The sequence below is a fragment of the Bombina bombina genome, chromosome 4, assembly GCF_027579735.1.
Source record: "Bombina bombina isolate aBomBom1 chromosome 4, aBomBom1.pri, whole genome shotgun sequence".
Taxonomy (NCBI): Eukaryota; Metazoa; Chordata; class Amphibia; order Anura; family Bombinatoridae; genus Bombina; species Bombina bombina.
The window spans coordinates 616783634-616809527 of NC_069502.1; the positions used below are offsets into that span (position 1 = coordinate 616783634).

Below are 25894 nucleotides of genomic sequence, written 5' to 3' on the forward strand. Positions count from 1 at the left end.
GCAAAGGATTGCACACATTAGCAATGGATGATTAACCCTTAATATCAGAAAAAAACGTATAACAATTGACAATATAAACGTTTTTATCACAGTCAAGCACAGTCTCACAGGTCTGCTGTGAGTGATTACCTCCCTCAAAACTAGTTTTGAAGACCCCTGAGCTCTGTGGAGACGTCCTGGATCATGCAGGGAGAAAAAGACAGATTGTGACTGAATTTCTGATGCGTAGTAAAAGCGCCAAAATAGGCCCCTCCCACTCACACTACAACAGTGAGGGGAGCTCAGTAAACTGTTTTAATGCAAAACAACGACAGCCATGTGGAAAATAAAGCCCAAACAATTTTCACCAAGTACCTCAGATAATTAAACGATTTAACATGCCAGCAAACGTTTAAAATCAAATATATGAAATGTCTTTAAAAAGCCTGTTGCTAGTCGCTCCCACTGCAAGTTAGGCTAAAAGATATATGCATACAGTATTTTCCCAGTGAAGTGCCATTCCCCAGAAATACTTAAGTGTTAACATATATACATGTCAGCCTGATACCAGTTGCTACTACTGCATTTAAGGCTGTACTTACATTATATCGGTAATAGCAGTATTTTCAAAGTCAATTCCATTCCTTAGAAAATAATATACTGCAACATACCTCTTTGCAGGTGAACCTGCCCGCTGTCCCCTGATCTGAAGTTACCTTACTCCTCAGAATGGCCGAGAACAGCAAACGGATCTTAGTTACGTCCGCTAAGATCATATATAAAAACTCAGGTAGATTCTTCTTCAAATTCTGCCTGAGAAGGAAACAACACACTCCGGTGTCGTTTAAAATAACAAACTTTTGATTGAAGATATAAAAAACTAAGTTTAATCACCACAGTCCTCTCACACATCCTATCTATTAGTTGGGTGCAAGAGAATGACTGGGTGTGACGTAGAGGGGAGGAGCTATATAGCAGCTCTGCTTGGGTGATCCTCTTGCACTTCCTGTTGGGGAGGAGTTAATATCCCATAAGTAATGATGACCCGTGGACTGACTACACTTAACAGGAGAAATATGCATTGTTCTCTTGGTATACATTATTGAAGAGAAGTCTCAGTAATTCACTACTGGGAGCTAACTGAACACATCTGGTGAGCCAATGACAAGAGGCATAACATATACAGACACCAGTAACCAGATACCTCCCAGCAGTGTAATGCTGCTCCTGTGCCTAACTAGGCATGCTTTTCAATAAAAGATACCAAACGAATTAAGCAAATTTGATAATAGAAGTAAATTGAAATGTTGACTAAAATTGCATGCTCTATCTAAGTCATGTTTCATTTTGACTTTGCTGTCCCTCTAAGTTTTTATTATTGTTCTTAGAATTGTTCTGAGAATTAAAAGAACATTTGGGTATTTTTGATGGAAATTTTCTTCTAGTCCATTTTCTATTCCTAGAGTTTCCAGCACCCTTAAAATGTATAAATATCCACGTCTGTATTTGTTAGTACGCAAGGATGTGTGGATTCTATTAGTTGATATTTGGATAATATTTTCAATAACTCATTTTATATGTAACTAATATATATATATGTTACTGATATATTTGTTCTAGTACTGTTCATGTAAGGGACTGCACGTGCCATATATGATGCTACTGCACTTGTGTATACTTTTGAAAATACATTATGGACTCGATTTATCAAGCCGTTCGCTCAGCTCCGACTGCAGCTTCTCACAAGAGGAACCTGCAGTTAGGATTTATCAAGCAGCGGTCTGCTTCTTAGCCTCTTCTCCATCTCTTAGGTGTAGAATTTAAATCTCCCCGGTCTCGTCCGACTAGGGAGATTGACAGCTCCTACGTGTGCATGATTGGCTGTACGCGTGTAGTGGGCGTTTACGTTCCAGGGAAATACTACACTCTTGTGTGTACAACACTGTTAATGCCACTTGATCTGCTACTTCTAATTGCTTTACAAGTGCTTAGTTCACAAGCATTTACAATTATTTTATTATTGTGTTACAAGTGCGTTCCAACTAGATAAATCATTAAAATGTTTAATCTTTTGTTTACGGTCCATAGTCCTTTTATGATCACACCAGTTTTTTGATAAGCTCATAAAAGGTTGCATTACATTATGGTTCCACTGTGTGGTGTTATGATTGGTTTAACAATCCTAAGAATCTTGAAAAGAATCTACAGCCTTTCACAGATGTAACTGTAGAAAACAATCAGGTTACCATTATACCATTAGGTAAAGGAGGAATATTCGTAAAACAGAGAAGGCTTGGGGAGCTCTGTTAAATTAAAACAACTTGTATTTGTAAATGCATGTATACACACAGGGCAAAAACGAGAGTCCCTTAGCCAACAGAATATGGGAATATAAGAGGAATACTGACAAATGAGAAATAATATTATATTAACTTTTAAATTCCTCAAACACACTACAAAAAGGCACATGAAAGTGCTCTCTGGGTGCAGTCTTTATGTGCACACTTTCGGAGGCACCAGCTATTGCTGAACATGTATATATTTGATATAGAGGACAGGAAAGATATGAAACTCTGAACTATTTCAGGGGAAAGAAAGCTCCTGCTTGTTTGAAGTTCACTGTAAGTGTATTGTATGGAATGGTCCTTTATCCGTATAAAAAAAAGCTGGCAGCAGCATAATATATGCCTGTATTTTATATATTATGTTCAGTAAAAAACAAAACAAAAAAAAAACAAAACATAATTTATGTAAGAACTTACCTGATAAATTCATTTCTTTCATATTAGCAAGAGTCCATGAGCTAGTGACGTATGGGATATACATTCCTACCAGGAGGGGCAAAGTTTCCCAAACCTTAAAATGCCTATAAATACACCCCTCACCACACCCACAATTCACTTTAACGAATAGCCAAGAAGTGGGGTGATAAGAAAAAAGTGCGAAAGCATATAAAATAAGGAATTGGAATAATTGTGCTTTATACAAAAAAATCATAACCACCACAAAAAAGGGCGGGCCTCATGGACTCTTGTTAATATGAAAGAAATGAATTTATCAGGTAAGTTCTTACATAAATTATGTTTTCTTTCATGTAATTAGCAAGAGTCCATGAGCTAGTGACGTAAGGGATAATGACTACCCAAGATGTGGATCTTTCCACACAAGAGTCACTAGAGAGGGAGGGATAAAATAAAGATAGCCAATTCCTCCTGAAAATAATCCATACCCAAAATAAAGTTTAATGAAAAACATAAGCAGAAGATTCAAACTGAAACCACTGCCAGAAGTACTTTTCTACCAAAAACTGCTTCAGAAGAAGAAAACACATCAAAATGGTAGAATTTAGAAAAAGTATGCAAAGAGGACCAAGTTGCTGCTTTGCAAATCTGATCAATCAAAGCTTCATTCCTAAACGCCCAGGAAGTAGAAACTGAACTAGTAGAATGAACTGTAATCCTTAGAGGCGGAGTTTTACCCGACTCGACATAAGCATGATGAAATAAAGATTTCAACCAAGATGCCAAAGAAATGGCAGAAGCTTTCTGGCCTTTTCTAGAACCGGAAAAGATAACAAATAAACTAGAAGTCTTTCGGAAAGACTTAGTAGCTTCAACATAATATTTCAAAGCTCTAACAACATCCAAAGAATGCAACGATTTCTCCCTAGAATTCTTAGGATTAGGACATAATGAAGGAACCACAAATTCTCTACTAATGTTGTTGGAATTCACAACCTTAGGTAAAAAATCAAAAGAAGTTCGCAACACCGCCTTATCCTGATGAAAAATCAGAAAAGGAGACTCACAAGAAAGAGCAGATAATTCAGAAACTCTTCTGGCAGAAGAGATTGCCAAAAGGAACAAAACTTTCCAAGAAAGTAATTTAATGTCCAATGAATGCATAGGTTCAAACGGAGGAACTTGAAGAGCCCCCAGAACCAAATTCAAACTCCAAAGAGGAGAAATTGACTTAATGACAGGTTTTATATGAACCAAAGCTTGTACAAAACAATGAATATCAGGAAGAATAGCAATCTTTCTATGAAAAAGAACAGAAAGAGCAGAGATTTGACCTTTCAAGGAACTTGCGGACAAACCCTTATCTAAACCATCCTGAAGAAACTGTAAAATTCTCGGTATTCTAAAAGAATGCCAAAAAATGATGAGAAAGACACCAAGAAATATAAGTCTTCCAGACTCTATAATATATCTCTCTAGATACAGATTTACGCGCCTGTAACATAGTATTAATCACAGAGTCAGAGAAACCTCTTTGACCCAGAATCAAGCATTCAATCTCCATACCTTTAAATTTAAGGATTTCAGATCCTGATGGAAAAAAGGACCTTGCGACAGAAGGTCTGGTCTTAACGGAAGAGTCCACGGTTGGCAAGAGGCCATCCGGACCAGATCCGCATACCAAAACCTGTGAGGCCATGCCGGAGCTACCAGCAGAACAAACGAGCATTCCTTCAGAATCTTGGAGATTACTCTTGGAAGAAAAACTAGAGGCGGAAAGATATAGGCAGGATGATACTTCCAAGGAAGTGAAAAATGCATCCACTGCCTCCGCCCGAGGATCCCGGGATCCGGACAGATACCAGGGAAGTTTCTTGTTTAGATGAGAAGCCATCAGATCTATTTCTGGGAGTTCCCACATTTGAACAATCTGAGGAAATACCTCTGGGTGAAGAGACCATTCGCCCAAGTGCAACGTTTGGCGACTGAGATAATCCGCTTTCCAATTGTCCATACCTGGGATATGAACCGCAGAGATTAGACAGGAGCTGGATTCCGCCCAAACCAAAATTCGAGATACTTCTTTCATAGAGGACTGTGAGTCCCTCCTTGATGATTGATGTATGCCACAGTTGTGACATTGTCTATCTGAAAACAAATAAACAACTCTCTCTTCAGAAGAGGCCAAGACTGAAGAGCTCTGAAAATTCCAAAATATTGATCGGAAATCTCACCTCCTGAGATTCCCAAACCCCTTGTGCCGTCAGATACCCCCACACAGCTCCCCAACCTGTAAGACTTGCATCTGTTGAGATTATAGTCCAGGTCGGAAGAACAAAGAAGCCCCCTGAACTAAACGATGGTGATCTGTCCACCATGTCAGAGAGTGTCGTAAAATCGGTTTAAAGATATTAATTGAGATATCTTTGAGTAATCCCTGCACCATTGGTTCAGCATACAGAGCTGAAGAGGTCGCATGTGAAAACGAGCAAAGGAGATCGCATCTGATGCGGCAGTCCTAAGACCTAACATTTCCATGCATAAGGCTACCAAAGGGAATGATTGTGACTGAAGGTTTTGACAAGCTGATATCAATGTTAAACTTCTCTTGTCTGACAAGGACAGAGTCATAGACACTGAATCTATCTAGAAACCTAAAAAGGTTACCCTTGTCTGAGGAATCAATGAACTGATTGGTAAATTGATCCTCCAACCATGAACTTGAAGAAACAACACAAGTCGATTCGTATGAGATTCTTCGAAAATGAGAAGACTGAGCAAGTACCAAGATATCGTCCAAATAAGGAAATACCAAAACCCTGTTCTCTGATTACAGAAAGAAGGGCACCGAGAACCTTTGAAAAAAATTCTTGGAACTGAGGCTAGGCCAAACGGTAGAGCCACAAAACTGGTAATGCTTGTCTAAAAAGAGAATCTCAGACACTAAAAGTGATCTGGATGAATCAGAATATGCAGATACACATCCTGTAAATCTATTGTAGACATATAATGCCCTTGCTAAACAAAAGGCAGGATAGTCCTACAGTAACCATCTTGAATGTTGGTATCCTAACATAACGATTCAATAATGATAGATCCGGAACTGGTCTGAAGGAATTGACCTTCTTTGGTACAATGAAGAGATAAAATAAAACCCCAGCCCCTGTTCCAGAACTGGAACTGGCATAATTACTCCAGCCAACTCTAGATCTGAAACACATTTCAGAAATGCTGAGCCTTGCTGTGTTAACTGGGACACGGGAAAGAAAAAAATCTCTTAGCAGGAGGCCTTAACTTGAAGCCAATTCTGTACCTTTCTGAAACAATGTTCTGAAACCAGAGATTGAGAACGGAATTGATCCAAATTTCTTTGAAGAAAACGTAATCTGCCCCATACCAGCTGAGCTGGAATAAGGGCCGCACCTTCATAGGTACTTAGGAGCTGGCTATAGGTTTCTATAAGGCTTGGATATATTCCAAACTGGAAATAGTTTCCAAACTGATACCGCTCCTGAGGATGAAGGATCAGGCTTTTGTTCCTTGTTGTGAGGAAAGGAACGAAAATTATTATTTACCCTGGAAAGAAAGGGAAAGCAAAGTTGACTTAGAAGACATATCAGCATTACAAGTTTAATCCATAAAGCTTTTCTAGCTAAAATAGCTAGAGACATATACCTGACATCAACTCTAATGATATCAAAAGGATGGTATCACCAATAAAATTATTAGCATGTTATAGAATAATAATAATGCTATAAAATTATGATCTGTTACTTGTTGAGCTAAAGCTTCTAACCAAAAAGTTGAAGCTGCAGCAACATCCGCTAAAAATATAGCAGGTCTAAGAAGATTACCTGAACATAAGTAAGCTTTTCTTAAGGATTCAATTTTTCTATCTAAAGGATCCTTAAATGAAGTACTATCTGTCGTAGGAATAGTAGTACATTAGCAGGAGTAGAGACAGCCCCATAACCTTAGGGATTTTTGTCCCAAAAAACTCTAATCTGTCAGATGGCACAGGATATAATTGCTTAAACGTCTAGAAGGAGTAAATAAATTACCCAAATTATTCCATTCCCTGGAATTACTTCAGAAATAGCATCAGGGAGATTAAACACTTCTGGAATAACTACAGGAGATTTAAAAACCTTATTTAAACGTTTACATTTAGTATCAAGAGGACCAGAATCCTCTATTTCTAATGCAAATAATACTTCTTTAAGTAAAGAACGAATAAATTCCATCTTGAACAAATACAAAGATTTATCAGCATCAACCTCTGAGACAGAAACCTCTGAACCAGAAGAACCATTATCAGTATCAGAATGATGATGTTCATTTAAAAATTCATCTGAAAAAAGAGAAGTTTTAAAAGACTTTTATGTATACTAGAAGGAGAAATAACAGACATAGCCTTCTTAATGGATTTAAAAAATAAAATCTCTTATGTTATCAGGAACACTCTGAAAATTAGATGTTGACGGAACAGCAACAGGTAATGTAACAGTACTAAAGGAAACTTTATCTGCATTAATAAGTTTGACATGACATGCAATACAAACAACAGCTGGAGAAACAGATACCAAAATTTTATAGCAGATACACTTAGCTTGGTAGCTCCAGCACTGGGCAGTGATTTTCCTGAAGTATCTTCTGACTCAGTTGCAACGTGGAACATCTTGCAATATGTAAAAGAAAAAAACAACATATAAAGCAAAATTGATCAAATTCCTTAAATGACAGTTTCAGGAATGGGAAAAAATGCCAGTGAACAAGCTTCTAGCAACCAGAAGCAATAAATAATGAGACTTAAATAATGTGGAGACAAAAATGACGCCCATATTTTTTAGCGCCAAAAAAGACGCCCACATTATTTGGCGCCTAAATGCTTTTGGCGCCAAAAATGACGCCACATCTGGAACGCCGACATTTTTGACGCAAAAAAACGTCAAAAATTGACACAACTTCCGGCGACACGTATGACGCCGGAAACAGAAAAAAAAATTTTGCGCCAAAAAAAGTCTGCGCCAAGAATGACGCAATAAAATGAAGCATTTTCTGCCCCCGCGAGCCTAACAGCCCACAGGGAAAAAGTCAAATTTTTTAAGGTAAGAAAAAATGATTGAAACAAATGCATTTATCCCAAATATGAAACTGACTGTCTGAAAAATAAGGAATGTTGAACATTCTGAGTCAAGGCAAATAAATGTTTGAATACATATATTTAGAACTTTATAAACAAAGTGCCCAACCATAGCTTAGAGTGTCACAGAAAATAAGATTTACTTACCCCAGGACACTCATCTACATGTTTGTAGAAAGCCAAACCAGTACTGAAACGAGAATCAGCAGAGGTAATGGTATATATAAGAGTATATCGTCGATCTGAAAAGGGAGGTAAGAGATGAATCTCTACGACCGATAACAGAGAACCTATGAAATAGACCCCGTAGTAGAAGGAGATCACTGCATTCAAATAGGCAATACTCTCCTCACATCCCTCTGACATTCACTGCATGCTGAGAGGAAAACCGGGCTCCAACTTGCTGCGGAGCGCATATCAACGTAGAATCTAGCACAAACTTACTTCACCACCTCCATCGGAGGCAAAGTTTGTAAAACTGAATTGTGGGTGTGGTGAGGGGTGTATTTATAGGCATTTTAAGGTTTGGGAAACTTTGCCCCTCCTGGTAGGAATGTATATCCCATACGTCACTAGCTCATGGACTCTTGCTAATTACATGAAAGAAAACATAATTTATGTAAGAACTTACCTGATAAATTCATTTCTTTCATATTAGCAAGAGTCCATGAGCTAGTGACGTATGGGATATACATTCCTACCAGGAGGGGCAAAGTTTCCCAAACCTCAAAATGCCTACAAATACACCCCTCACCACACCCACAAATCAGTTTAACGAATAGCCAAGAAGTGGGGTGATAAGAAAAAAGTGCAAAAGCATAAAAAATAAGGAATTTGAATAATTGTGCTTTATACAAAAAAATCATAACCACCATAAAAAAGGGTGGGCCTCATGGACTCTTGCTAATATGAAAGAAATGAATTTATCAGGTAAGTTCTTACATAAATTATGTTTTCTTTCATGTAATTAGCAAGAGTCCATGAGCTAGTGACGTATGGGATATAAATACCCAAGATGTGGAACTTCCACGCAAGAGTCACTAGAGAGGAAGGGATAAAATAAAGACAGCCAATTCCTCTGAAAAATAATCCACAACCCAAAAAAGTGAAACAAATTGAATCTATAAGCAGAAGAATCAAACTGAAACAGCTGCCTGAAGTACTTTTCTACCAAAAACTGCTTCTGAAGAAGAAAACACATCAAAATGGTAGAATTTAGTAAAAGTATGCAAAGAAGACCAAGTAGCTGCTTTGCAAATTTGATCAACTGAATCTTCATTCCTAAACGCCCAGGAAGTAGAAACTGACCTAGTAGAATGAGCTGTAATTCTTTGAGGCGGAGTTTTACCCGACTCAACATAAGCATGATAAATCAAAGACTTTAACCAAGATGCCAGAGAAACGTCAGAAGCCTTCTGGCCTTTCCTGGAACCGGAAAAGATAACAAATAGACTAGAAGTCTTTCGGAAATCTTTAGTAGCTTCAACATAATATTTCAAAGCTCTAACTACATCCAAAGAATGCAAAGATCTTTCCTTAGAATTCGTAGGATTAGGACATAATGAAGGAACCACAATTTCTTTCTCTACTAATGTTGTTAGAATTCACAACCTTAGGTAAAAATTTAAATGAAGTTCGCAACACCGCCTTATCCTGATGAAAAATCAGAAAAGGAGACTCACAAGAAAGAGCAGATAATTCAGAAACTCTTCTAGCAGAAGAGATGGCCAAAAGAAACAAAACTTTCCAAGAAAGTAATTTAATATCCAGCGAATGCATAGGTTCAAACGGAGGAGCTTGAAGAGCCCCCAGAACCAAATTCAAACTCCAAGGAGGAGAAATTGACTTAATGACAGGTTTTATACGAACCAAAGCCTGTACAAAACAATGAATATCAGGAAGATTAGCAATCTTTCTGTGAAAAAGAACAGAAAGAGCAGAGATTTGTCCTTTCAAGGAACTTGCAGACAAACCTTTATCCAAACCATCCTGAAGAAACTGTAAAATTCTAGGAATTCTAAAAGAATGCCAAGAAAAATGATGAGAAGAACACCAAGCAATGCAAGTCTTCCAGACTAGATAATATATCTTCCTAGACACAGATTTACGAGCCTGCAACATAGTATTAATTACAGAGTCAGAGAAACCTCTATGACTGAGAATCAAGCGTTCAATCTCCATACCTTCAAATTTAATGATTTGAGATCCCGATGGAAAAAAGGACCTTGTGATAGAAGGTCTGGTCTTAACGGAAGAGTCCAAGTTTGGCAAGTAGCCATCCGAACAAGATCCGCATACCAAAACCTGTGAGGCCATGCTGGAGCCACCAGCAGAACAAACGAACGCTCCTTTAGAATCTTGGAGATCACTCTTGGAAGAACTAGAGGCGGAAAGATATAGGCAGGATGATAATTCCAAGGAAGTTACAATGCATCCACTGCCTCCGCCTGAGGATTCCTGGATCTGGACAGATACCTGGGAAGCTTCTTGTTTAGATGAGAAGCCATTAGATCTATTTCTGGAAGTCCCCAGATTTGAACAATCTGAAGAAAAACTTCTGGGTGAAGAGACCATTCGCCCGGATGTAACGTCTGGCGGCTGAGATAATCTGCTTCCCAATTGTCTATACCTGGGATGTGAACCGCAGAAATTAGACAGGAGCTGGATTCCACCCATACAAGTATTCGAGATACTTCTTTCATGGCCAGAGGACTGCGAGTCCCTCCTTGATGATTGACATATGCCACGGTTGTGACATTGTCCGTCTGAAAACAAATGAACGATTCTCTCTTCAGAAGAGGCCACGACTGAAGAGCTCTGAAAATCGCACGGCGTTCCAAAATGTTGATTGGTAATCTCGCCTCCTGAGAATTCCAAACCCCCGGAGCTGTCAGAGACCCCCATACAGCTCCCCAACCTGTCAGACTCGCATCTGTTGAGATCACAGACCAGGATGGAAGAACAAAAGAAGCCCCCTGAACTAGACGATGGTGGTCTGTCCACCACGTCAGAGAGCGTCGAACAATCGGATTTAAAGATATTAACTGTGATATCTTTGTATAATCCCTGCACCACTGGTTCAGCATACAGAGCTGAAGAGGTCGCATGTGAAAACGAGCAAAGGGGATCGCGTCCGATGCAGCAGTCATAAGACCTAGAATTTCCATGCATAAGGCTACCGAAGGGAATGATTGAGACTGAAGGTTTCGACAGGCTGAAACAAACTTCAGATGTCTTTTGTCCGTTAGAGACAGAGTCATGGACACTGAATCTATCTGGAAACCTAAAAAGGTTACCCTTGTCTGAGGAATCAATGAACTTTTTGGTAAATTGATCCTCCAACCATGTTCTTGAAGAAACGATACAAGTCGATTCGTATGAGATTCTGCTAAATGTGAAGACTGAGCAAGTACCAAGATATCGTCCAAATAAGGAAATACCACAATACCCTGTTCTCTGATTACAGATAGCAGGGCACCGAGAACCTTTGTAAAAATCCTTGGAGCTGTTGCTAGGCCGAATGGCAGAGCCACAAATTGGTAATGCTTGTCTAGAAAAGAGAATCTCAGAAACTGATAGTGATCTGGATGAATCGGAATATGCAGATATGCATCCTGCAAATTTATTGTGGACATATAATGCCCTTGCTGAACAAAAGGTAGAATAGTCCTTATAGTTACCATTTTGAATGTTGGTATCCTTACATAACGATTCAATATTTTTAAATCCAGAACTGGTCTGAAGGAATTCTCCTTCTTTGGCACGATGAATAGATTTGAGTAAAAACCCAGCCCCTGTTCCAGAACTGGAACTGGCACAATTACTCCAGCCAACTCTAGATCTGAAACACATTTCAGAAACGCTTGAGCTTTCACTGGATGTAATGGAACGCGAGAAAGAAAAAATCTTCTTGCAGGAAGCCTTATCTTGAAACCTATTCTGTACCCTTGTGAAACAATGTTCTGAATCCAAAGACTGTGAATCGAATTGATCCAAATTTCTTTGAAAAATCGTAATCTGCCCCCTACCAGCTGGGCTGGAATGAGGGCCGCACCTTCATGTGGACTTGGGAGCTTGTTTTGGCTTTCTAAAAGGTTATCCTGCGGTAAAAAAGTTCCTTTCCCCCCAGTAACAGTTGAAATAATAGAATCCAACTGTGAACCAAACAATTTATTACCTTGGAAAGAGAGGGAAAGCAAAGTTGACTTAGAAGACATATCAGCATTCCAAGTTTTAAGCCATAAAGCTCTTCTAGCTAAAATAGCTAAAGACATATACCTGATATCAACCCTAATGATATCAAAGATGGCATCACAAATAAAGTTATTAGCATGTTGAAGAAGATTAACAATGCTCTGAGAATTATGATCTGTTACTTGTTGTGCTAAAGCCTCTAACCAGAAAGTTGAAGCTGCAGCAACATCTGCCAAAGATATAGCAGGTCTAAGAAGATTACCTGAACATAAATAGGCTTTTCTTAGAAAGGATTCAATCTTCCTATCTAATGGATCCTTAAAGGAAGTACTATCTGCCGTAGGAATAGTAGTACGTTTAGCAAGAGTAGAGATAGCCCCATCAATTTTAGGGATTTTGTCCCAAAACTCTAATCTGTCAGATGGCACAGGATACAATTTTTTAAACCTTTTAGAAGGAGTAAAAGAATTACCCTGATTATTCCATTCCCTGGAAATTACTTCAGAAATAGCATTAGGGACAGGAAAAACTTCCGGAATAACCACAGGAGGTTTAAAAACCGTATTTAAACGTTTAGATTTAGTATCAAGAGGACCAGATTCCTCTATTTCTAATGCAATTAAGACTTCTTTAAGTAAAGAACGAATAAATTCCATTTTAAATAAATATGAAGATTTATCAGTATCAATCTCTGAAACAGAGAAATTATCATCAGAAACAGAATCAGAATGGTGATGTTCATTTAAAAATTCATCTGAAAAATGAGAAGTTTTAAAAGACCTTTTACGTTTACTGGAAGGAGGAATAACAGACATAGCCTTCTTAATGGATTTAGAAACAAAATCTCTTATGTTAACAGGAACACCCTGAGCATTAGATGTTGAAGGAACAGCAACAGGTAATGGAACATTACTAAAGGAAATATTCTCTGCATTAGCAAGTTTATCATGACATTTATCACAAACAGCTGGAGGGACAGTTACCACAAGTTTACAACAAATACACTTAACTTTGGTAGATCCAGCATCAGGCAGCGAATTTCCAGAAGTAGCTTCTGATTCAGGGTCAACCTGAGACATCTTGCAATATGTAATAGAAAAAACAACATATAAAGCAAAATTTATCAAATTCCTTAAATGACAGTTTCAGGAATGGGAAAGAATGCCAATGAACAAGCTTCTAGCAACCAGAAGCAAATAAACAATGAGACTTAAATAATGTGGAGACAATAATGACGCCCATATTTTTTAGCGCCAAAAAAGATGCCCACATTATTTGGCGCCTAAATGCTTTGGCGCCAAAAATGACGCCACATCCGGCGACGCCGACATCTTTGGTGCAAAAAACGTAAAAAAAATGACGCAAATACAAAACAACTTCCGGTGACACGTATGACGCCGGAAACAAGGAAAAAACATTTTTGCGCCAAAAAAGTCCGCGACAAGAATGACGCAATAAAATGAAGTATTTTCAGCCCCCGCGAGCCTAGCAGCCCACAGGAAAAAAGTCAAATTTTTTAAAGGTAAGAAATTTTATATTCAAATGCATTATCCCAAATAATGAAACTGACTGTCTGAAATAAGGAATATTGAACATCCTGAATCAAGGCAAATAAATGTTTAAACACATATATTTAGAACTTTATATAAAAGTGCCCAACCATAGCTTAGAGTGTCACAGAAAATAAGACTTACTTACCACAGGACACTCATCTACATGTTGTAGAAAGCCAAACCAGTACTGAAACGAGAATCAGTAGAGGTAATGGTATATATAAGAGTATATCGTCGATCTGAAAAGGGAGGTAAGAGATGAATCTCTACGACCGATAACAGAGAACCTATGAAATAGATCCCGTAGAAGGAGATCATTGAATTCAAATAGGCAATACTCTCTTCACATCCCTCTGACATTCACTGCACACTGAGAGGAAAACCGGGCTCCAGCCTGCTGAGAAGCGCATATCAACGAAGAATCTAGCACAAACTTACTTCACCACCTCCATGGGAGGCAAAGTTTGTAAAAACTGATTTGTGGGTGTGGTGAGGGGTGTATTTATAGGCATTTTGAGGTTTGGGAAACTTTGCCCCTCCTGGTAGGATTGTATATCCCATACGTCACTAGCTCATGGACTCTTGCTAATTACATGAAAGAAAAGAAGTTTATCCTCATTTGCAAGTGATATCAATAACCACATAAACATTTAATCTTCTGACGTGGTTTGTCTATTTTTTAAAAACCTTTACCCCAAAACAAAATACTATGGCCTGTATTGAAATATGAAATGACGTGGCAACTGCCAGTGATGAGATATTTTGGAAATTAATGCTGTGCTGCAGCTGTTAAACTGACTAGGCCAATATTATTCTATTGCTACAGAGAAGCATCTTGGAAAGTGCAACCAAAATAAAAAATTGAATTGAGCTGTTCTTGAGTAATTGAATCAAAATCATTAATTTCAATAAAATACAGTTATTTATGGTTTTGAAGTGCATCATTTAGAAATACAATATAAATGTATTTTGAACTATTTCCTGGACAATTAGTAAAATCGTTTAAGAAGAGGTACAGATGGGTTCGTTTATATGATTAACTTAATCTCTCTTTATAACTAATCTACAATAGAAATCATGATATGGTTCATAAAAGAAAATGACTGAAATAGAATGCTAATGTATAGAGAAACATTTTTTATATAAAACAGTGGCCAAGCCATCTACTTTTGTTGCATGATAATGTGCCGATAAAGCTGCTTATTACAACCTATTAAAGGCTGCAATCATTGTCATTTCCATCAATAGAAATAAAAATTTATAATAATGTCTCATATGATTAGCACAGTAAAGTATAATATATATATATATATATATATATATATATATATATATAAAAACACACACACATTATATACATATCAAATTAGAAAATGACTTACCTGTTCTATTACTCTCTCTGTTTCTTGCAACGTTGATACATTCACTATGATAGTCTCCTAAAAAACAAAAAAACAAAAATACTTTAAAAAAAAAAAAAATACAGCATCAAACATTTCTATATGTTATAGATATGACATTATGTATTTATATATTTTAAACAGGGCAAGAGCAACCCCATAATACATGTAGTTGCAGGTGAGGTGATTAAAAGGAACATTAAAGGGACACTGAACCGAATTTTTTTCTTTCATGATTCAGATAGAGCATGCAATTTTAAGCAACTTTCTATTGGCTGGCTCCTTAGCTTAGATGCCTTCTAAAGATATTAAGAAAACAGAGAAAAATTGATAATAGGAGTAAATTAGAAAGTTGCCTAAAATGTCGTGCTCTATCTGAATCATGAAAGAAAAAGAATTGGGTTTAGTATCCCTTTAAAGTCAATTTTATTTATGCATCAGAAACAATTCACAGCATTACAAAATATCTGCATGCAAAATAAATGTTTTTAAAACTGTCATTCTGTTAAAGCACCATACAACAGCAGAATTGTATAATCAACAAATGAATAACACCATGACAATGCAACAGCACTTTTAATTTTAAATGAGTAAAAAAAAATTCTGAAAAATGTCAGTTCAATTTTCCTCCCCCCTGTATCATGTGACAGCCATCAGCTAATCACAAGATGCATATATGTATATATTGTGAATTCTTGCACATGCTCTGTAGGAGCTGGTGCCTCAGAAAGTGTGCATATAAAAATAGTGTGTCCATTTTGATAATGGAGGTGAACAGGAAAGTTTTGTTTTTTTTGTTAATCGCATGCTCTATCCGAATCATGAAAGTTTAAAATTTGACTTTAGGGGCACACCCTATGAAAAGCCTCTTACATGTTGTCCCTCTTACTATTTTGCTGTGGCCATTTAGGGAAAGATATAACCAAGTTCATGCACAAATCGGCCAATCACTATGTAGAAGTCCCAGGGTTCTGCATTCCATGGAATGCATTCCAGCCTCTCTGGGGGAAGTGGAAACACTACAATGTTCAGAGTAAAATGGCAGAAAAGGAAGAAAACATATTTAAACATGTTATAGTTAATGTTCAAATCAAACATGTAATCAGGGAAATAAAGTTCAGGACTCGCTACCAACATTACTCTATAATGGTTTAATTAAAGTCAGATTAAATTTAGATGCTAAAGATTCAGCTTGGACAGGTTGGAATCTGATATTGACATACTTTTAACATCTTATCAAACCAGGGCTAGCGAGAATTTGCTTTTCCTTGCATCATCTTTTACATGGATAAGGAAATAGCCTAAGTTTTAAAATATTCCAAGGGATAGATTTAATAAGCAGCGGATGCATCCTTGATCACAGAATGAGAATACTATGTTACTTAGAGATGCAGAAGTGAGTACTATGGGCTCCGAACCTAGGATTATGATAGTTTCAGAAATGGTGTTTTTATGTTTTGTTGGGGGGGGGGGGGGGGGTTTGTGGGTTTGGGCTGTGTCTCTTGCGTTTGTTTTCTTGTGGTTTTTTTTTTCCTCTCTCTTTCCTCCTCCTCTTCCCTCTCGCGCCTCCCCTCTCTCTCTCTGTCCCTTCTTATGGGCCGCGGTGGGGAAGGGGCCTTTGTTTCTTTACCTTAGGATGAATATAAGGAACACCTTTTACTCTTTGCTGTATACTAGACCAGCAAGGTGATTAGTAATGATGACATATAATCTGAATTTTTTATCTTGGAATATAGGGGGCATTAACTCACCGATTAAAAGGAAAGCTGTAATAAAACACCTGGGGAAACTTAACCCTGATATAGTCCTCCTACAGGAGTTACATCTTAATGCTATTGAAATACCCAAACTCAAATCCAAGTGGGTGGGGGAAGTTGTAGCGGCCCCATTTACTTCAAGGAATAGGGGGGTGGCAATCTTATTGAATCGGAAATTAGAATATAGTATAACTAATATTGAACTAGATCCCGAAGGGAGATTTCTAATATTGGAGCTGGAAATTAAAGGTATTAGATATATACTCTGTAATATATATGGCCCCAATCAAGTTGACCATAATTTTTGGTCCATCCTACTTGTAAAATTACATAGATTTATAGGATCAAACTTAAATTATTGCAGGTGATCTTAACCTACTAGCAGACCCCTTCTTGGATAACTCTAACAATAGGATGCTAAATAGCAGAGGTAGAAAAATGCGGATATTTCAGAGATTATGTTCCCACCTGGGGGTGGTCGATCTATGGCGAGTACAGAACCCGGATGTGCGTTCCTATACGTGTATATCGCACGCTCAACGATCTTTTTCCCGGCTTGACTATTTTCTGGTTTCAGAAACCATGTTAGCCCGGAATTGGACCACTAGAATTGAAGACATAGCTATTTCTGACCATGCGGTTATCGCACTGGGTCTTAATGCCGCAGGCAGGCGGCTTGGTAAGAATTATATCTCTTTCCCTAGATATCTAAGTAATAATATTAAATTTCAGAACCATCTCCGATTGAAATGGACAGAATACCTTAATAATAATCTTAGTTATGTAGACAGGATTGAGACATTTTGGGAGGCTTCCAAAGCCATTTTACGCGGAGAGATTAAGTCCTATACTCTCTACTGGTCAAAAAGTTGTAGTACAGTGGCTAGACAACTAGCCAACCGGGTCAAGAATACATACAGAGCTTATATTATTAGGCGTACAAGAGAATGTTGGGAAGCCTATGTAACAGCGAAGACACTTCGGGACTCGTACTTGAAACAGATCAGTGCCCAGGAAGAACTGAGAACTAAAGCAAAGTATGGGGGGTTCACAGGTAGATCAGCAAAGTTCTTAGCAAGGTTAGTCAAGTCTTCACCTAAATATACAATTACCTCTATTAAACAAGGAGCCTTGAGATATACAAGTCATGCTGACATAGAAAAAGTTTTTTTTTTACTTCTTTCAGGACTTATATAGCCAAGAGCCTATCAAACCAGATAAAAAAAAAAAAGAGTTATTTTGGGGAAAGATTAAAGTCCCATGTTTACCCACAGAAGCCAGAGATGCCATTAATGCTCCCATTACGGAAGAGGAAATAATTTGGGCAATCAAAAACACGAAGCCCAATAAAGCAGCGGGCCCAGATGCTCTCCCCATAGAATACTATAGAATCCTCCAACCCCAGGTGCTACCGATATTAGTTAAACTATTTAATTTTTATTTCTCTGAGAACACGAGGTGCTCCGCATCTTTCGCAGCCGCAAATATCTCACTGATCCTAAAAAAGGGGAAAGATCCTGAATTACCAAGCTCCTTTAGACCTATCTCGGTCTTAAACACAGATTATAAGCTGCTCGCGGCTATTACAGGGAGTGCAGAATTATTAGGCAAGTTGTATTTTTGAGGATTAATTTTATTATTGAACAACAACAACCATGTTCTCAATGAACCCAAAAAACTCATTAATATCAAAGCTGAATAGTTTTGGAAGTAGTATTTAGTTTGTTTTTAGTTATAGCTATTTTAGGGGGATATCTGTGTGTGCAGGTGACTATTACTGTGCATAATTATTAGGCAACTTAACAAAAAACAAATATATACCCATTTCAATTATTTATTTTTACCAGTGAAACCAATATAACATCTCAACATTCACAAATATACATTTCTGACATTCAAAAACAAAACAAAAACAAATCAGTGACCAATATAGCCACCTTTCTTTGCAAGGACACTCAAAAGCCTGCCATCCATGGATTCTGTCAGTGTTTTGATCTGTTCACCATCAACATTGCGTGCAGCAGCAACCACAGCCTCCCAGACACTGTTCAGAGAGGTGTACTGTTTTCCCTCCTTGTAAATCTCACATTTGATGATGGACTACAGGTTCTCAATGGGGTTCAGATCAGGTGAACAAGGAGGCCATGTCATTAGATTTTCTTCTTTTATACCCTTTCTTGCCAGCCACGCTGTGGAGTACTTGGACGCGTGTGATGGAGCATTGTCCTGCATGAAAATCATGTTTTTCTTGAAGGATGCAGACTTCTTCCTATACCACTGCTTGAAGAAGGTGTCTTCCAGAAACTGGCAGTAGGACTGGGAGTTGAGCTTGACTCCATCCTCAACCCAAAAAGGCCCCACAAGCTCATCTTTGATGATACCAGCCCAAACCAGTACTCCACCTCCACCTTGCTGGCATCTGAGTCGGACTGCAGCTCTCTGCCCTTTACCAATCCAGCCACGGGCCCATCCATCTGGCCCATCAAGACTCACTCTCATTTAATCAGTGCATAAAACCTTAGAAAAATCAGTCTTGAGATATTTCTTGGCCCAGTCTTGACATTTCAGCTTGTGTGTCTTGTTCAGTGGTGGTCGTCTTTCAGCCTTTCTTACCTTGGCCATGTCTCTGAGTATTGCACACCTTGTGCTTTTGGGCACTCCATTGATGTTTCAGCTCTGAAATATGGCCAAACTGGTGGCAAGTGGCATCTTGGCAGCTGCACGCTTGACTTTTCTCAGTTCATGGGCAGTTATTTTGTGCCTTGGTTTTTCCACACGCTTCTTGCGACCCTGTTGACTATTTTGAATGAAACGCTTGATTGTTCGATGATCACGCTTCAGAAGCTTTGCAATTTTAAGAGTGCTGCATCCCTCTGCAAGATATCTCACTATTTTTGACTTTTCTGAGCCTGTCAAGTCCTTCTTTTGACCCATTTTGCCAAAGGAAAGGAAGTTGCCTAATAATTATGCACACCTGATATAGGGTGTTGATGTCATTAGACCACACCCCTTCTCATTACAGAGATGCACATCACCTAATATGCTTAATTGGTAGTAGGCTTTCGAGCCTATACAGCTTGGAGTAAGACGACATGCATAAAGAGGATGATGTGGTCAAAATACTCATTTGCCTAATAATTCTGCACACAGTGTATAGCCCTACGACTAAAACCACACATGGGCGACCTAGTCCATGAGAATCAATCTGGTTTCATGCATGGTCGTAAGCCGGTAAGGAACACAAGGAAACTACTAATTTTGATTGAATCCTTTTGGAACATATATAAAACTAAGGAATCTCATGAAAGTATAGACAAGGCTATCTTAACAGTCGATGCGGAAAAGGCTTTCGATAGGGTCAGTTGGGATCATCTGTTTTCCAGATGCTAGATAAATTCGGGTTTTCGGGTCCTTTCAATAATTATATACGTTTAATCTATAGTACTCCCTCTTCCGCGGTGATTATCAATAATGCGTCTACTCAGCAATTCAATCTATTCAGAGGGACTAGACAGGGTTGTCCACTCTCTCCCTTCTTGTTTAATCTTAGTATAGAACCTTTGGCCATTCAACTACGGCAAGAACTTGAGGGGATTTCATTAGCGGGTGAGAAGTTGATCCTTCTTCTCTATACGGATGATTTGATTCTATTTCTATCTAATCTTAAAGTATCACTACCTACTCTACAGAGTATTACTCAAGAGTTTGGGGAAATATCAGGGTTCAAGATTAATACCTCTAAATCTGAATTAATGTGGATAGATAAAAATCCCTTATTGCAGGTAAACCATCCTTTCAGAGAGGTCTCCCAGATTACATATTTGGGTTTACGGTTATCCAGAAATCCGGAGGAATGGTACGGATTAAACTATAAGTCAGTGATGGATTCTTGCAAAAAGAAGCTGGACGAATGGACCAGGCTACCTATTTCATTAACGCCGCGGGTGACTTTGATTAAGTCAGTCATTTTCCCAAAGCTACTCTATATTATGCAAAATATTCCATGGTTTCTACACAAGAAAGATATCACTATATATAATAAGGCCTTCTCCAAATTTTTATGGAACGGCAAAAGACCGCGGATTGCCTCATATAGGCTTATGAATTCTAAGCTTTCAGCAGGCTTGGCACTTCCTAATATCCAGACATACAATCTGGCCATTATAGCTAGATTTGCACTAGATTGGCTAACTGCGAAGGAACAAATTACTTCTTTCACCTGGGAATCACAGCTTGTGGCTCCATTCAATCTGAAGGCTCTCTTGCACTGTCCACTTACCTCAATCCCATCTAACATATTTTATTTAGATACCTTTAAGAATGTCATTATGGCATGGCAAAGGCTATGTATAGAAGTGGGGAATTCTCCATATGTTTCACAATATCTACCTATAGTGGGCAATCCAGAATTTAGCCCAGGCCTCTCTAACCGGATATTCAAGGATTGGGAGACAAAAGGTCTCCAAACCTTATGTCAGTTATGGGATGCATCAGGATATACATTATTATTTCAAGAAATTGCATCTAGGTTTGATATAGGGACACATGAGTTTTACGCCTACCTGCAAGTTAGACACTTTCTCCAGGAGATGCTCACGAATTATGGGAATGACTGGTGCTTGGGTGAGCTGCAGCCTAGGATTTCAATGTATGCAGCAGGAATATATGCAATTTCCCCTCTATACTTACTATTAAATCAGAAAGCGTCAAAATTACAAGTAGACGAGATGGTTGTTAAATGGGCTACTGTATTTCCGGATATAGATGAGCAGATTGTTATAGGGAGTTTTAAAATAACGCAACAGACCTGGGTTCCAACAGCATGGAGGGAATCACAAATAAAAGTCGGGTTACATAGATACCTTACACCTGCTGTTCTAACCAAATGGTATAAAACACAGGTTCTATGCCCTAGATGCTCAATTACAGGTGCTGATCTTTTTCACTCTCTATGGAGTTGCCCCAAGGTATGTCAATACTGGGGTAAAATCATATTTTGGATGACGGTAGTTTTGAAGATGGATCATAAAATTTCCCCTATTGAGATCTTTTTTTTGGTAAAATACCGGGACACATTTAAGAACTATAGCCTGATAAACACCATTATACTAACCGCACGTAATCTTATCTTTAAAGCATGGAAAGCATCTTCTACACCTACAATGGCACAATTTAAAAGGGCTCTGACTGATCAATTTATAACAGAACAGATTAATGTACCTTATCCACAAGATAAACACTTAGTAGTACTCTTTAAGAAATGGGAGATATTTGTAAGATCTTTGCCCCTAATACATCAAAAAAAATGAATCAAACCAATTAGAAATTCAGAATTTATACAGATGAACATTTTGGCAGGCCATTTCCCTGGAGAATGGGCAACAGACACTGAGTGAGAGGTTGGGGAGGGATGGGGACGAGGGGACGGGAAGAGATTATTTATTTACTTTTTTTTTTTTTTTTCCTGTCTTGTCTTGTTTTGTTTTGCTTATATAATGTGGGGGGTGAAAAAGGGGGAAAGCAACTAAGATGAAGAAAGTCTAGCTAGCTTACAAAGGTTTATTTGGTTACACCATACACTTTCAGTCATTTTGAATAATCATTTTATTTAAGGTTATAAGAAGGGTATTTAATTACGCACGGGCTCTTCTGGCTCCCGCTATGGTTTACCTTGTTTGTATTTAATCATGTATAGACCAGTGTATAATTACTGTGTTATCTATTTTCTGTCTTTTGGTAACCATTAATGTTGTGGATTTCTCTGTCTTGGTTATAAATGAAGTTTAAAAAAAAAAAAAAAAGCAGCGGATGCTGGTTTCCAGCTCGCCGGAAACTGAAATTAAGAAGCAGCGGTCGGTTATCTTGTCCGCCACCTTTTAGATTTGCGGACTGCAATCTGATACGATAGATTGGCCACGAATGTGCAGGGGGCAGCATTGCACAAGCATTTCACAAGAAATGATTGTGCAATGTTTAATCGCTGTCGGCATTTAGCAATGTCGGGAGGACATGATTCGCTACAGCGAATCATGTTCGTCCAGCATATGATAAATTGACCCGCAAGAGTCTATTTTAGGTCTAGCAACAAACTGTATTGCTTATAAAAAATAATAATAATAATAATAAAAATAAATAAATAATAACAGAGTTAAGAGGGAATTCCTGGTTTAAGTTCTCTATTATTGGAAACTGTACACTTTCTAACCAATATCTCACAATATTTGCACAATGCGTTCTGTTAATGGAGGTCAAGGCTGAGTGTGGGATATTTGTGGGCAGATTCATAGATGGTTTGTGGGTGGAGTCACAATAATAGGTGATAAAAGGAGCACCGGAGCAGAGCTGCCAATCTGTGACCATACCGCAATATGCTGGATTGTTAGGAGCTCTGATACACTGCTTGCAAGCAGCACATCTAGAAAATCACTGCATCTCCTTACCAAAGAGCTCTTCACTAACAGAGTTATCATTTTTGGGGGCATATGCAGAGTTTACCTTTTGAATTTCCATTAAAGGGACATGATACCCAAATGTTTAAAAGGGACAGTCAACTACAAAATTGTTATTGTTTAAAACATGGCCGTTAGTGGAGAAACATGTTAGGGCCAAGCCGGTTGTAATTCTATAAGCACAACCTTTTAATTTGCAGGATGATATGGGGAATCGTTGTACCTAAGCTATACAATAATAGTACTGACCTATGAGAATGGGCGATAGATAGCCCAGATTGTATGTTACTTACACAGCCGTACTAGCTTTACCGAATGTTAATTGTAGAATTTAACTTAACATAGAATTATCGTTTAGTTACTTGGTGTTTTAATTTAATAATCTGTTGGTTTAATTGCAAATCTATTGTCGAATCTATATAACATATATACCGGCATATTGCTATATTAAGCAGATTTATTTATCTGCAGTATTGATTCTGTTACTGCAACATATAAGATATATTAACCTCTGCATTGAGTGAAAGGATCAAGTGTTAATTATAATATAGGCAGAGAAATCTATCTACAGTATTATACACCGTATATTATAGATATTTCCACCAATATAAGCGAATTCATAATATTGAGAATATACATGAATCAATATAATTACTTGAAGACTCTAAATTCAGTTTACATGAATATAGATTTATTGACATAGATATTATCTATAATTATAGAGAACCACCAAGTATGGTGAATTACAATCATTATTAAACCAATACCTGAGAAATATATAATATCAGGACATTGCAACATAAGAAACTCACACTTAATCTAGCATGTGAAACATGATACAAGTATACTCAAGCTGACACAATTACTTTTGTGCAAAGCAAACTACGTTAATTTAGCGTTTCCCCTAAAGGGATACACATGCTAATTACTCTTATAAGTTGAATGTTGAAGTTGTGTTGCACCTTACAATCATTATTAACGCAATACCTAAGAAATATATAATAACAGGAAATTGCAACATAAGAAACTCATACTTAATCTAGGATGTGAAACATGATGCAAGTATACTCAAGCTGACAATTACTTTTGTGTAAAGCAAACTACGTTAATTTAGCGTTTCACTTAAAAGGGATAAACATGCTAATTACGCTTATAAGTTGAATGTTGAAGTTGTGTTGCACCTAACACCAGTTATAACACTTACGATACTACCAATAACCAATCAATTCATAATGGGGATTTATATCTCAACTATGGATTTCCTCATCCTAGGTTGAAGATTTAACCCCATATGTAATTTTCCATACTTATATTTAGTACGCTGAATATTATATCCCCACTAACACCCTGTGTTTTTTAATCAACTCATATGTTTGTTTGTGGACATTTTTATCCTATTTCCTAATAGAGGTTATATTTTAAAACATTAGCACCCATTCCTCTTTTGAATTAAAGCGACAGTCTACCATAGAACTGTTATTGTTTTAAAAGATAGATAATCCCTTTATTACCCATTCCCCAGTTTTGCATAACCAACACAGTTATATTAATGTACTTTTTACCTCTGTGATTACCTTGTATCTAGGGAGATTCTTCCAGGCCCCCCCCCCCATGACTGTGACTGTTAATTATCTATTGTCTTGCATTTAGCATTGTTTTGTGCTAAATCTTAAATAACCCCCTGTGCCTGAACACAGTGTTATTTATATGGCCCACGTGTACTTTGTCTCTTTGTGTTGAAAAGAGATTTAAAAAGCATGTGATAAGAGGCAGCCCTCAAAGGCTTAGAAATTAGCATATGAGCCTACCTAGGTTTAGTTTAAACTAAGAATACCAAGAGAAAAAAGCAAATTTGATGATAAAAGTAAATTGGAAAGTTGATTAAAATTAAAAGTCCTATCTGAATAATGAAAGTTTAATTAATACTAGACTGTCCCTTTAAAAATTATTCAATTGTTCTAACAACAGCCACCCTCTCCTTAGGAAAGAGTGATATTAAGTGTACACCATTATGTTTTCTTTTCAGAATAAACCCAGTACATTGCACCTAAACCCTGCTAATTATAATGAGGTTTTGATACAACCCTACACATTACCAACAGGGAATCCTAAGCCCATTTAGATAGTAGTGCCATTAGTCCTGTTGCTTTTTCTTTTTGTGATAAGAGGCTGTCTGTAGTGGCATGGGAACAGGCAGAAATTTAGAGGTTTCAATGTTATAAAGTATATTAATATAACAATGTTAGTTGTGCAAAGCTGGGGAATGGGTAGTAAAGGCATTATCCATCTTTTTAAACAATAACAATTTTGGTGTTGACTATCCCTTTAAGCACTTGAAAGTGATGCATCACAGCTGTAAAAAGCCGACTAGAAAATATCCCCTGAACATCGCTATGTAAAAAAGGAAGATATTTTACCTCAAATTTCCTCAGTACCACATTCCATTGTAAAGGGACTTTAAGCAGCCAATCAGGATGTTAGTCATAGGACTTGAAAGAGAGCATGTATCTGGCATGTGCAGGTACAGCCATGCTATTTCCCTCATCAGTGTCAGAAAGTTTATCATTAAGTTTAAATCACATAAGATCAATGTAAAGCAAAGTGAGACATCAGCACTGATGAAGCAGATTGGCTGTTCTTTTTTTCAACATTCAGCTGAAATATAAACTATTCACAGA

General features: G+C 37.7%; 1 protein-coding gene across 2 annotated transcripts in view; it reads right to left on the reverse strand.

Annotated features, from left to right (window-relative positions):
- Nucleotides 1–25894, reverse strand: part of GINM1 (glycosylated integral membrane protein 1) — a 164038-nt gene that overhangs the window by 101579 nt on the left and 36565 nt on the right. For both annotated transcript variants that reach the window (XM_053710636.1, XM_053710635.1), the window contains exon 2: nt 14993–15049. In XM_053710636.1, coding sequence (XP_053566611.1) covers nt 14993–15049 — 57 coding nt within the window. The remainder of the gene's footprint in view (nt 1–14992; nt 15050–25894) is intronic.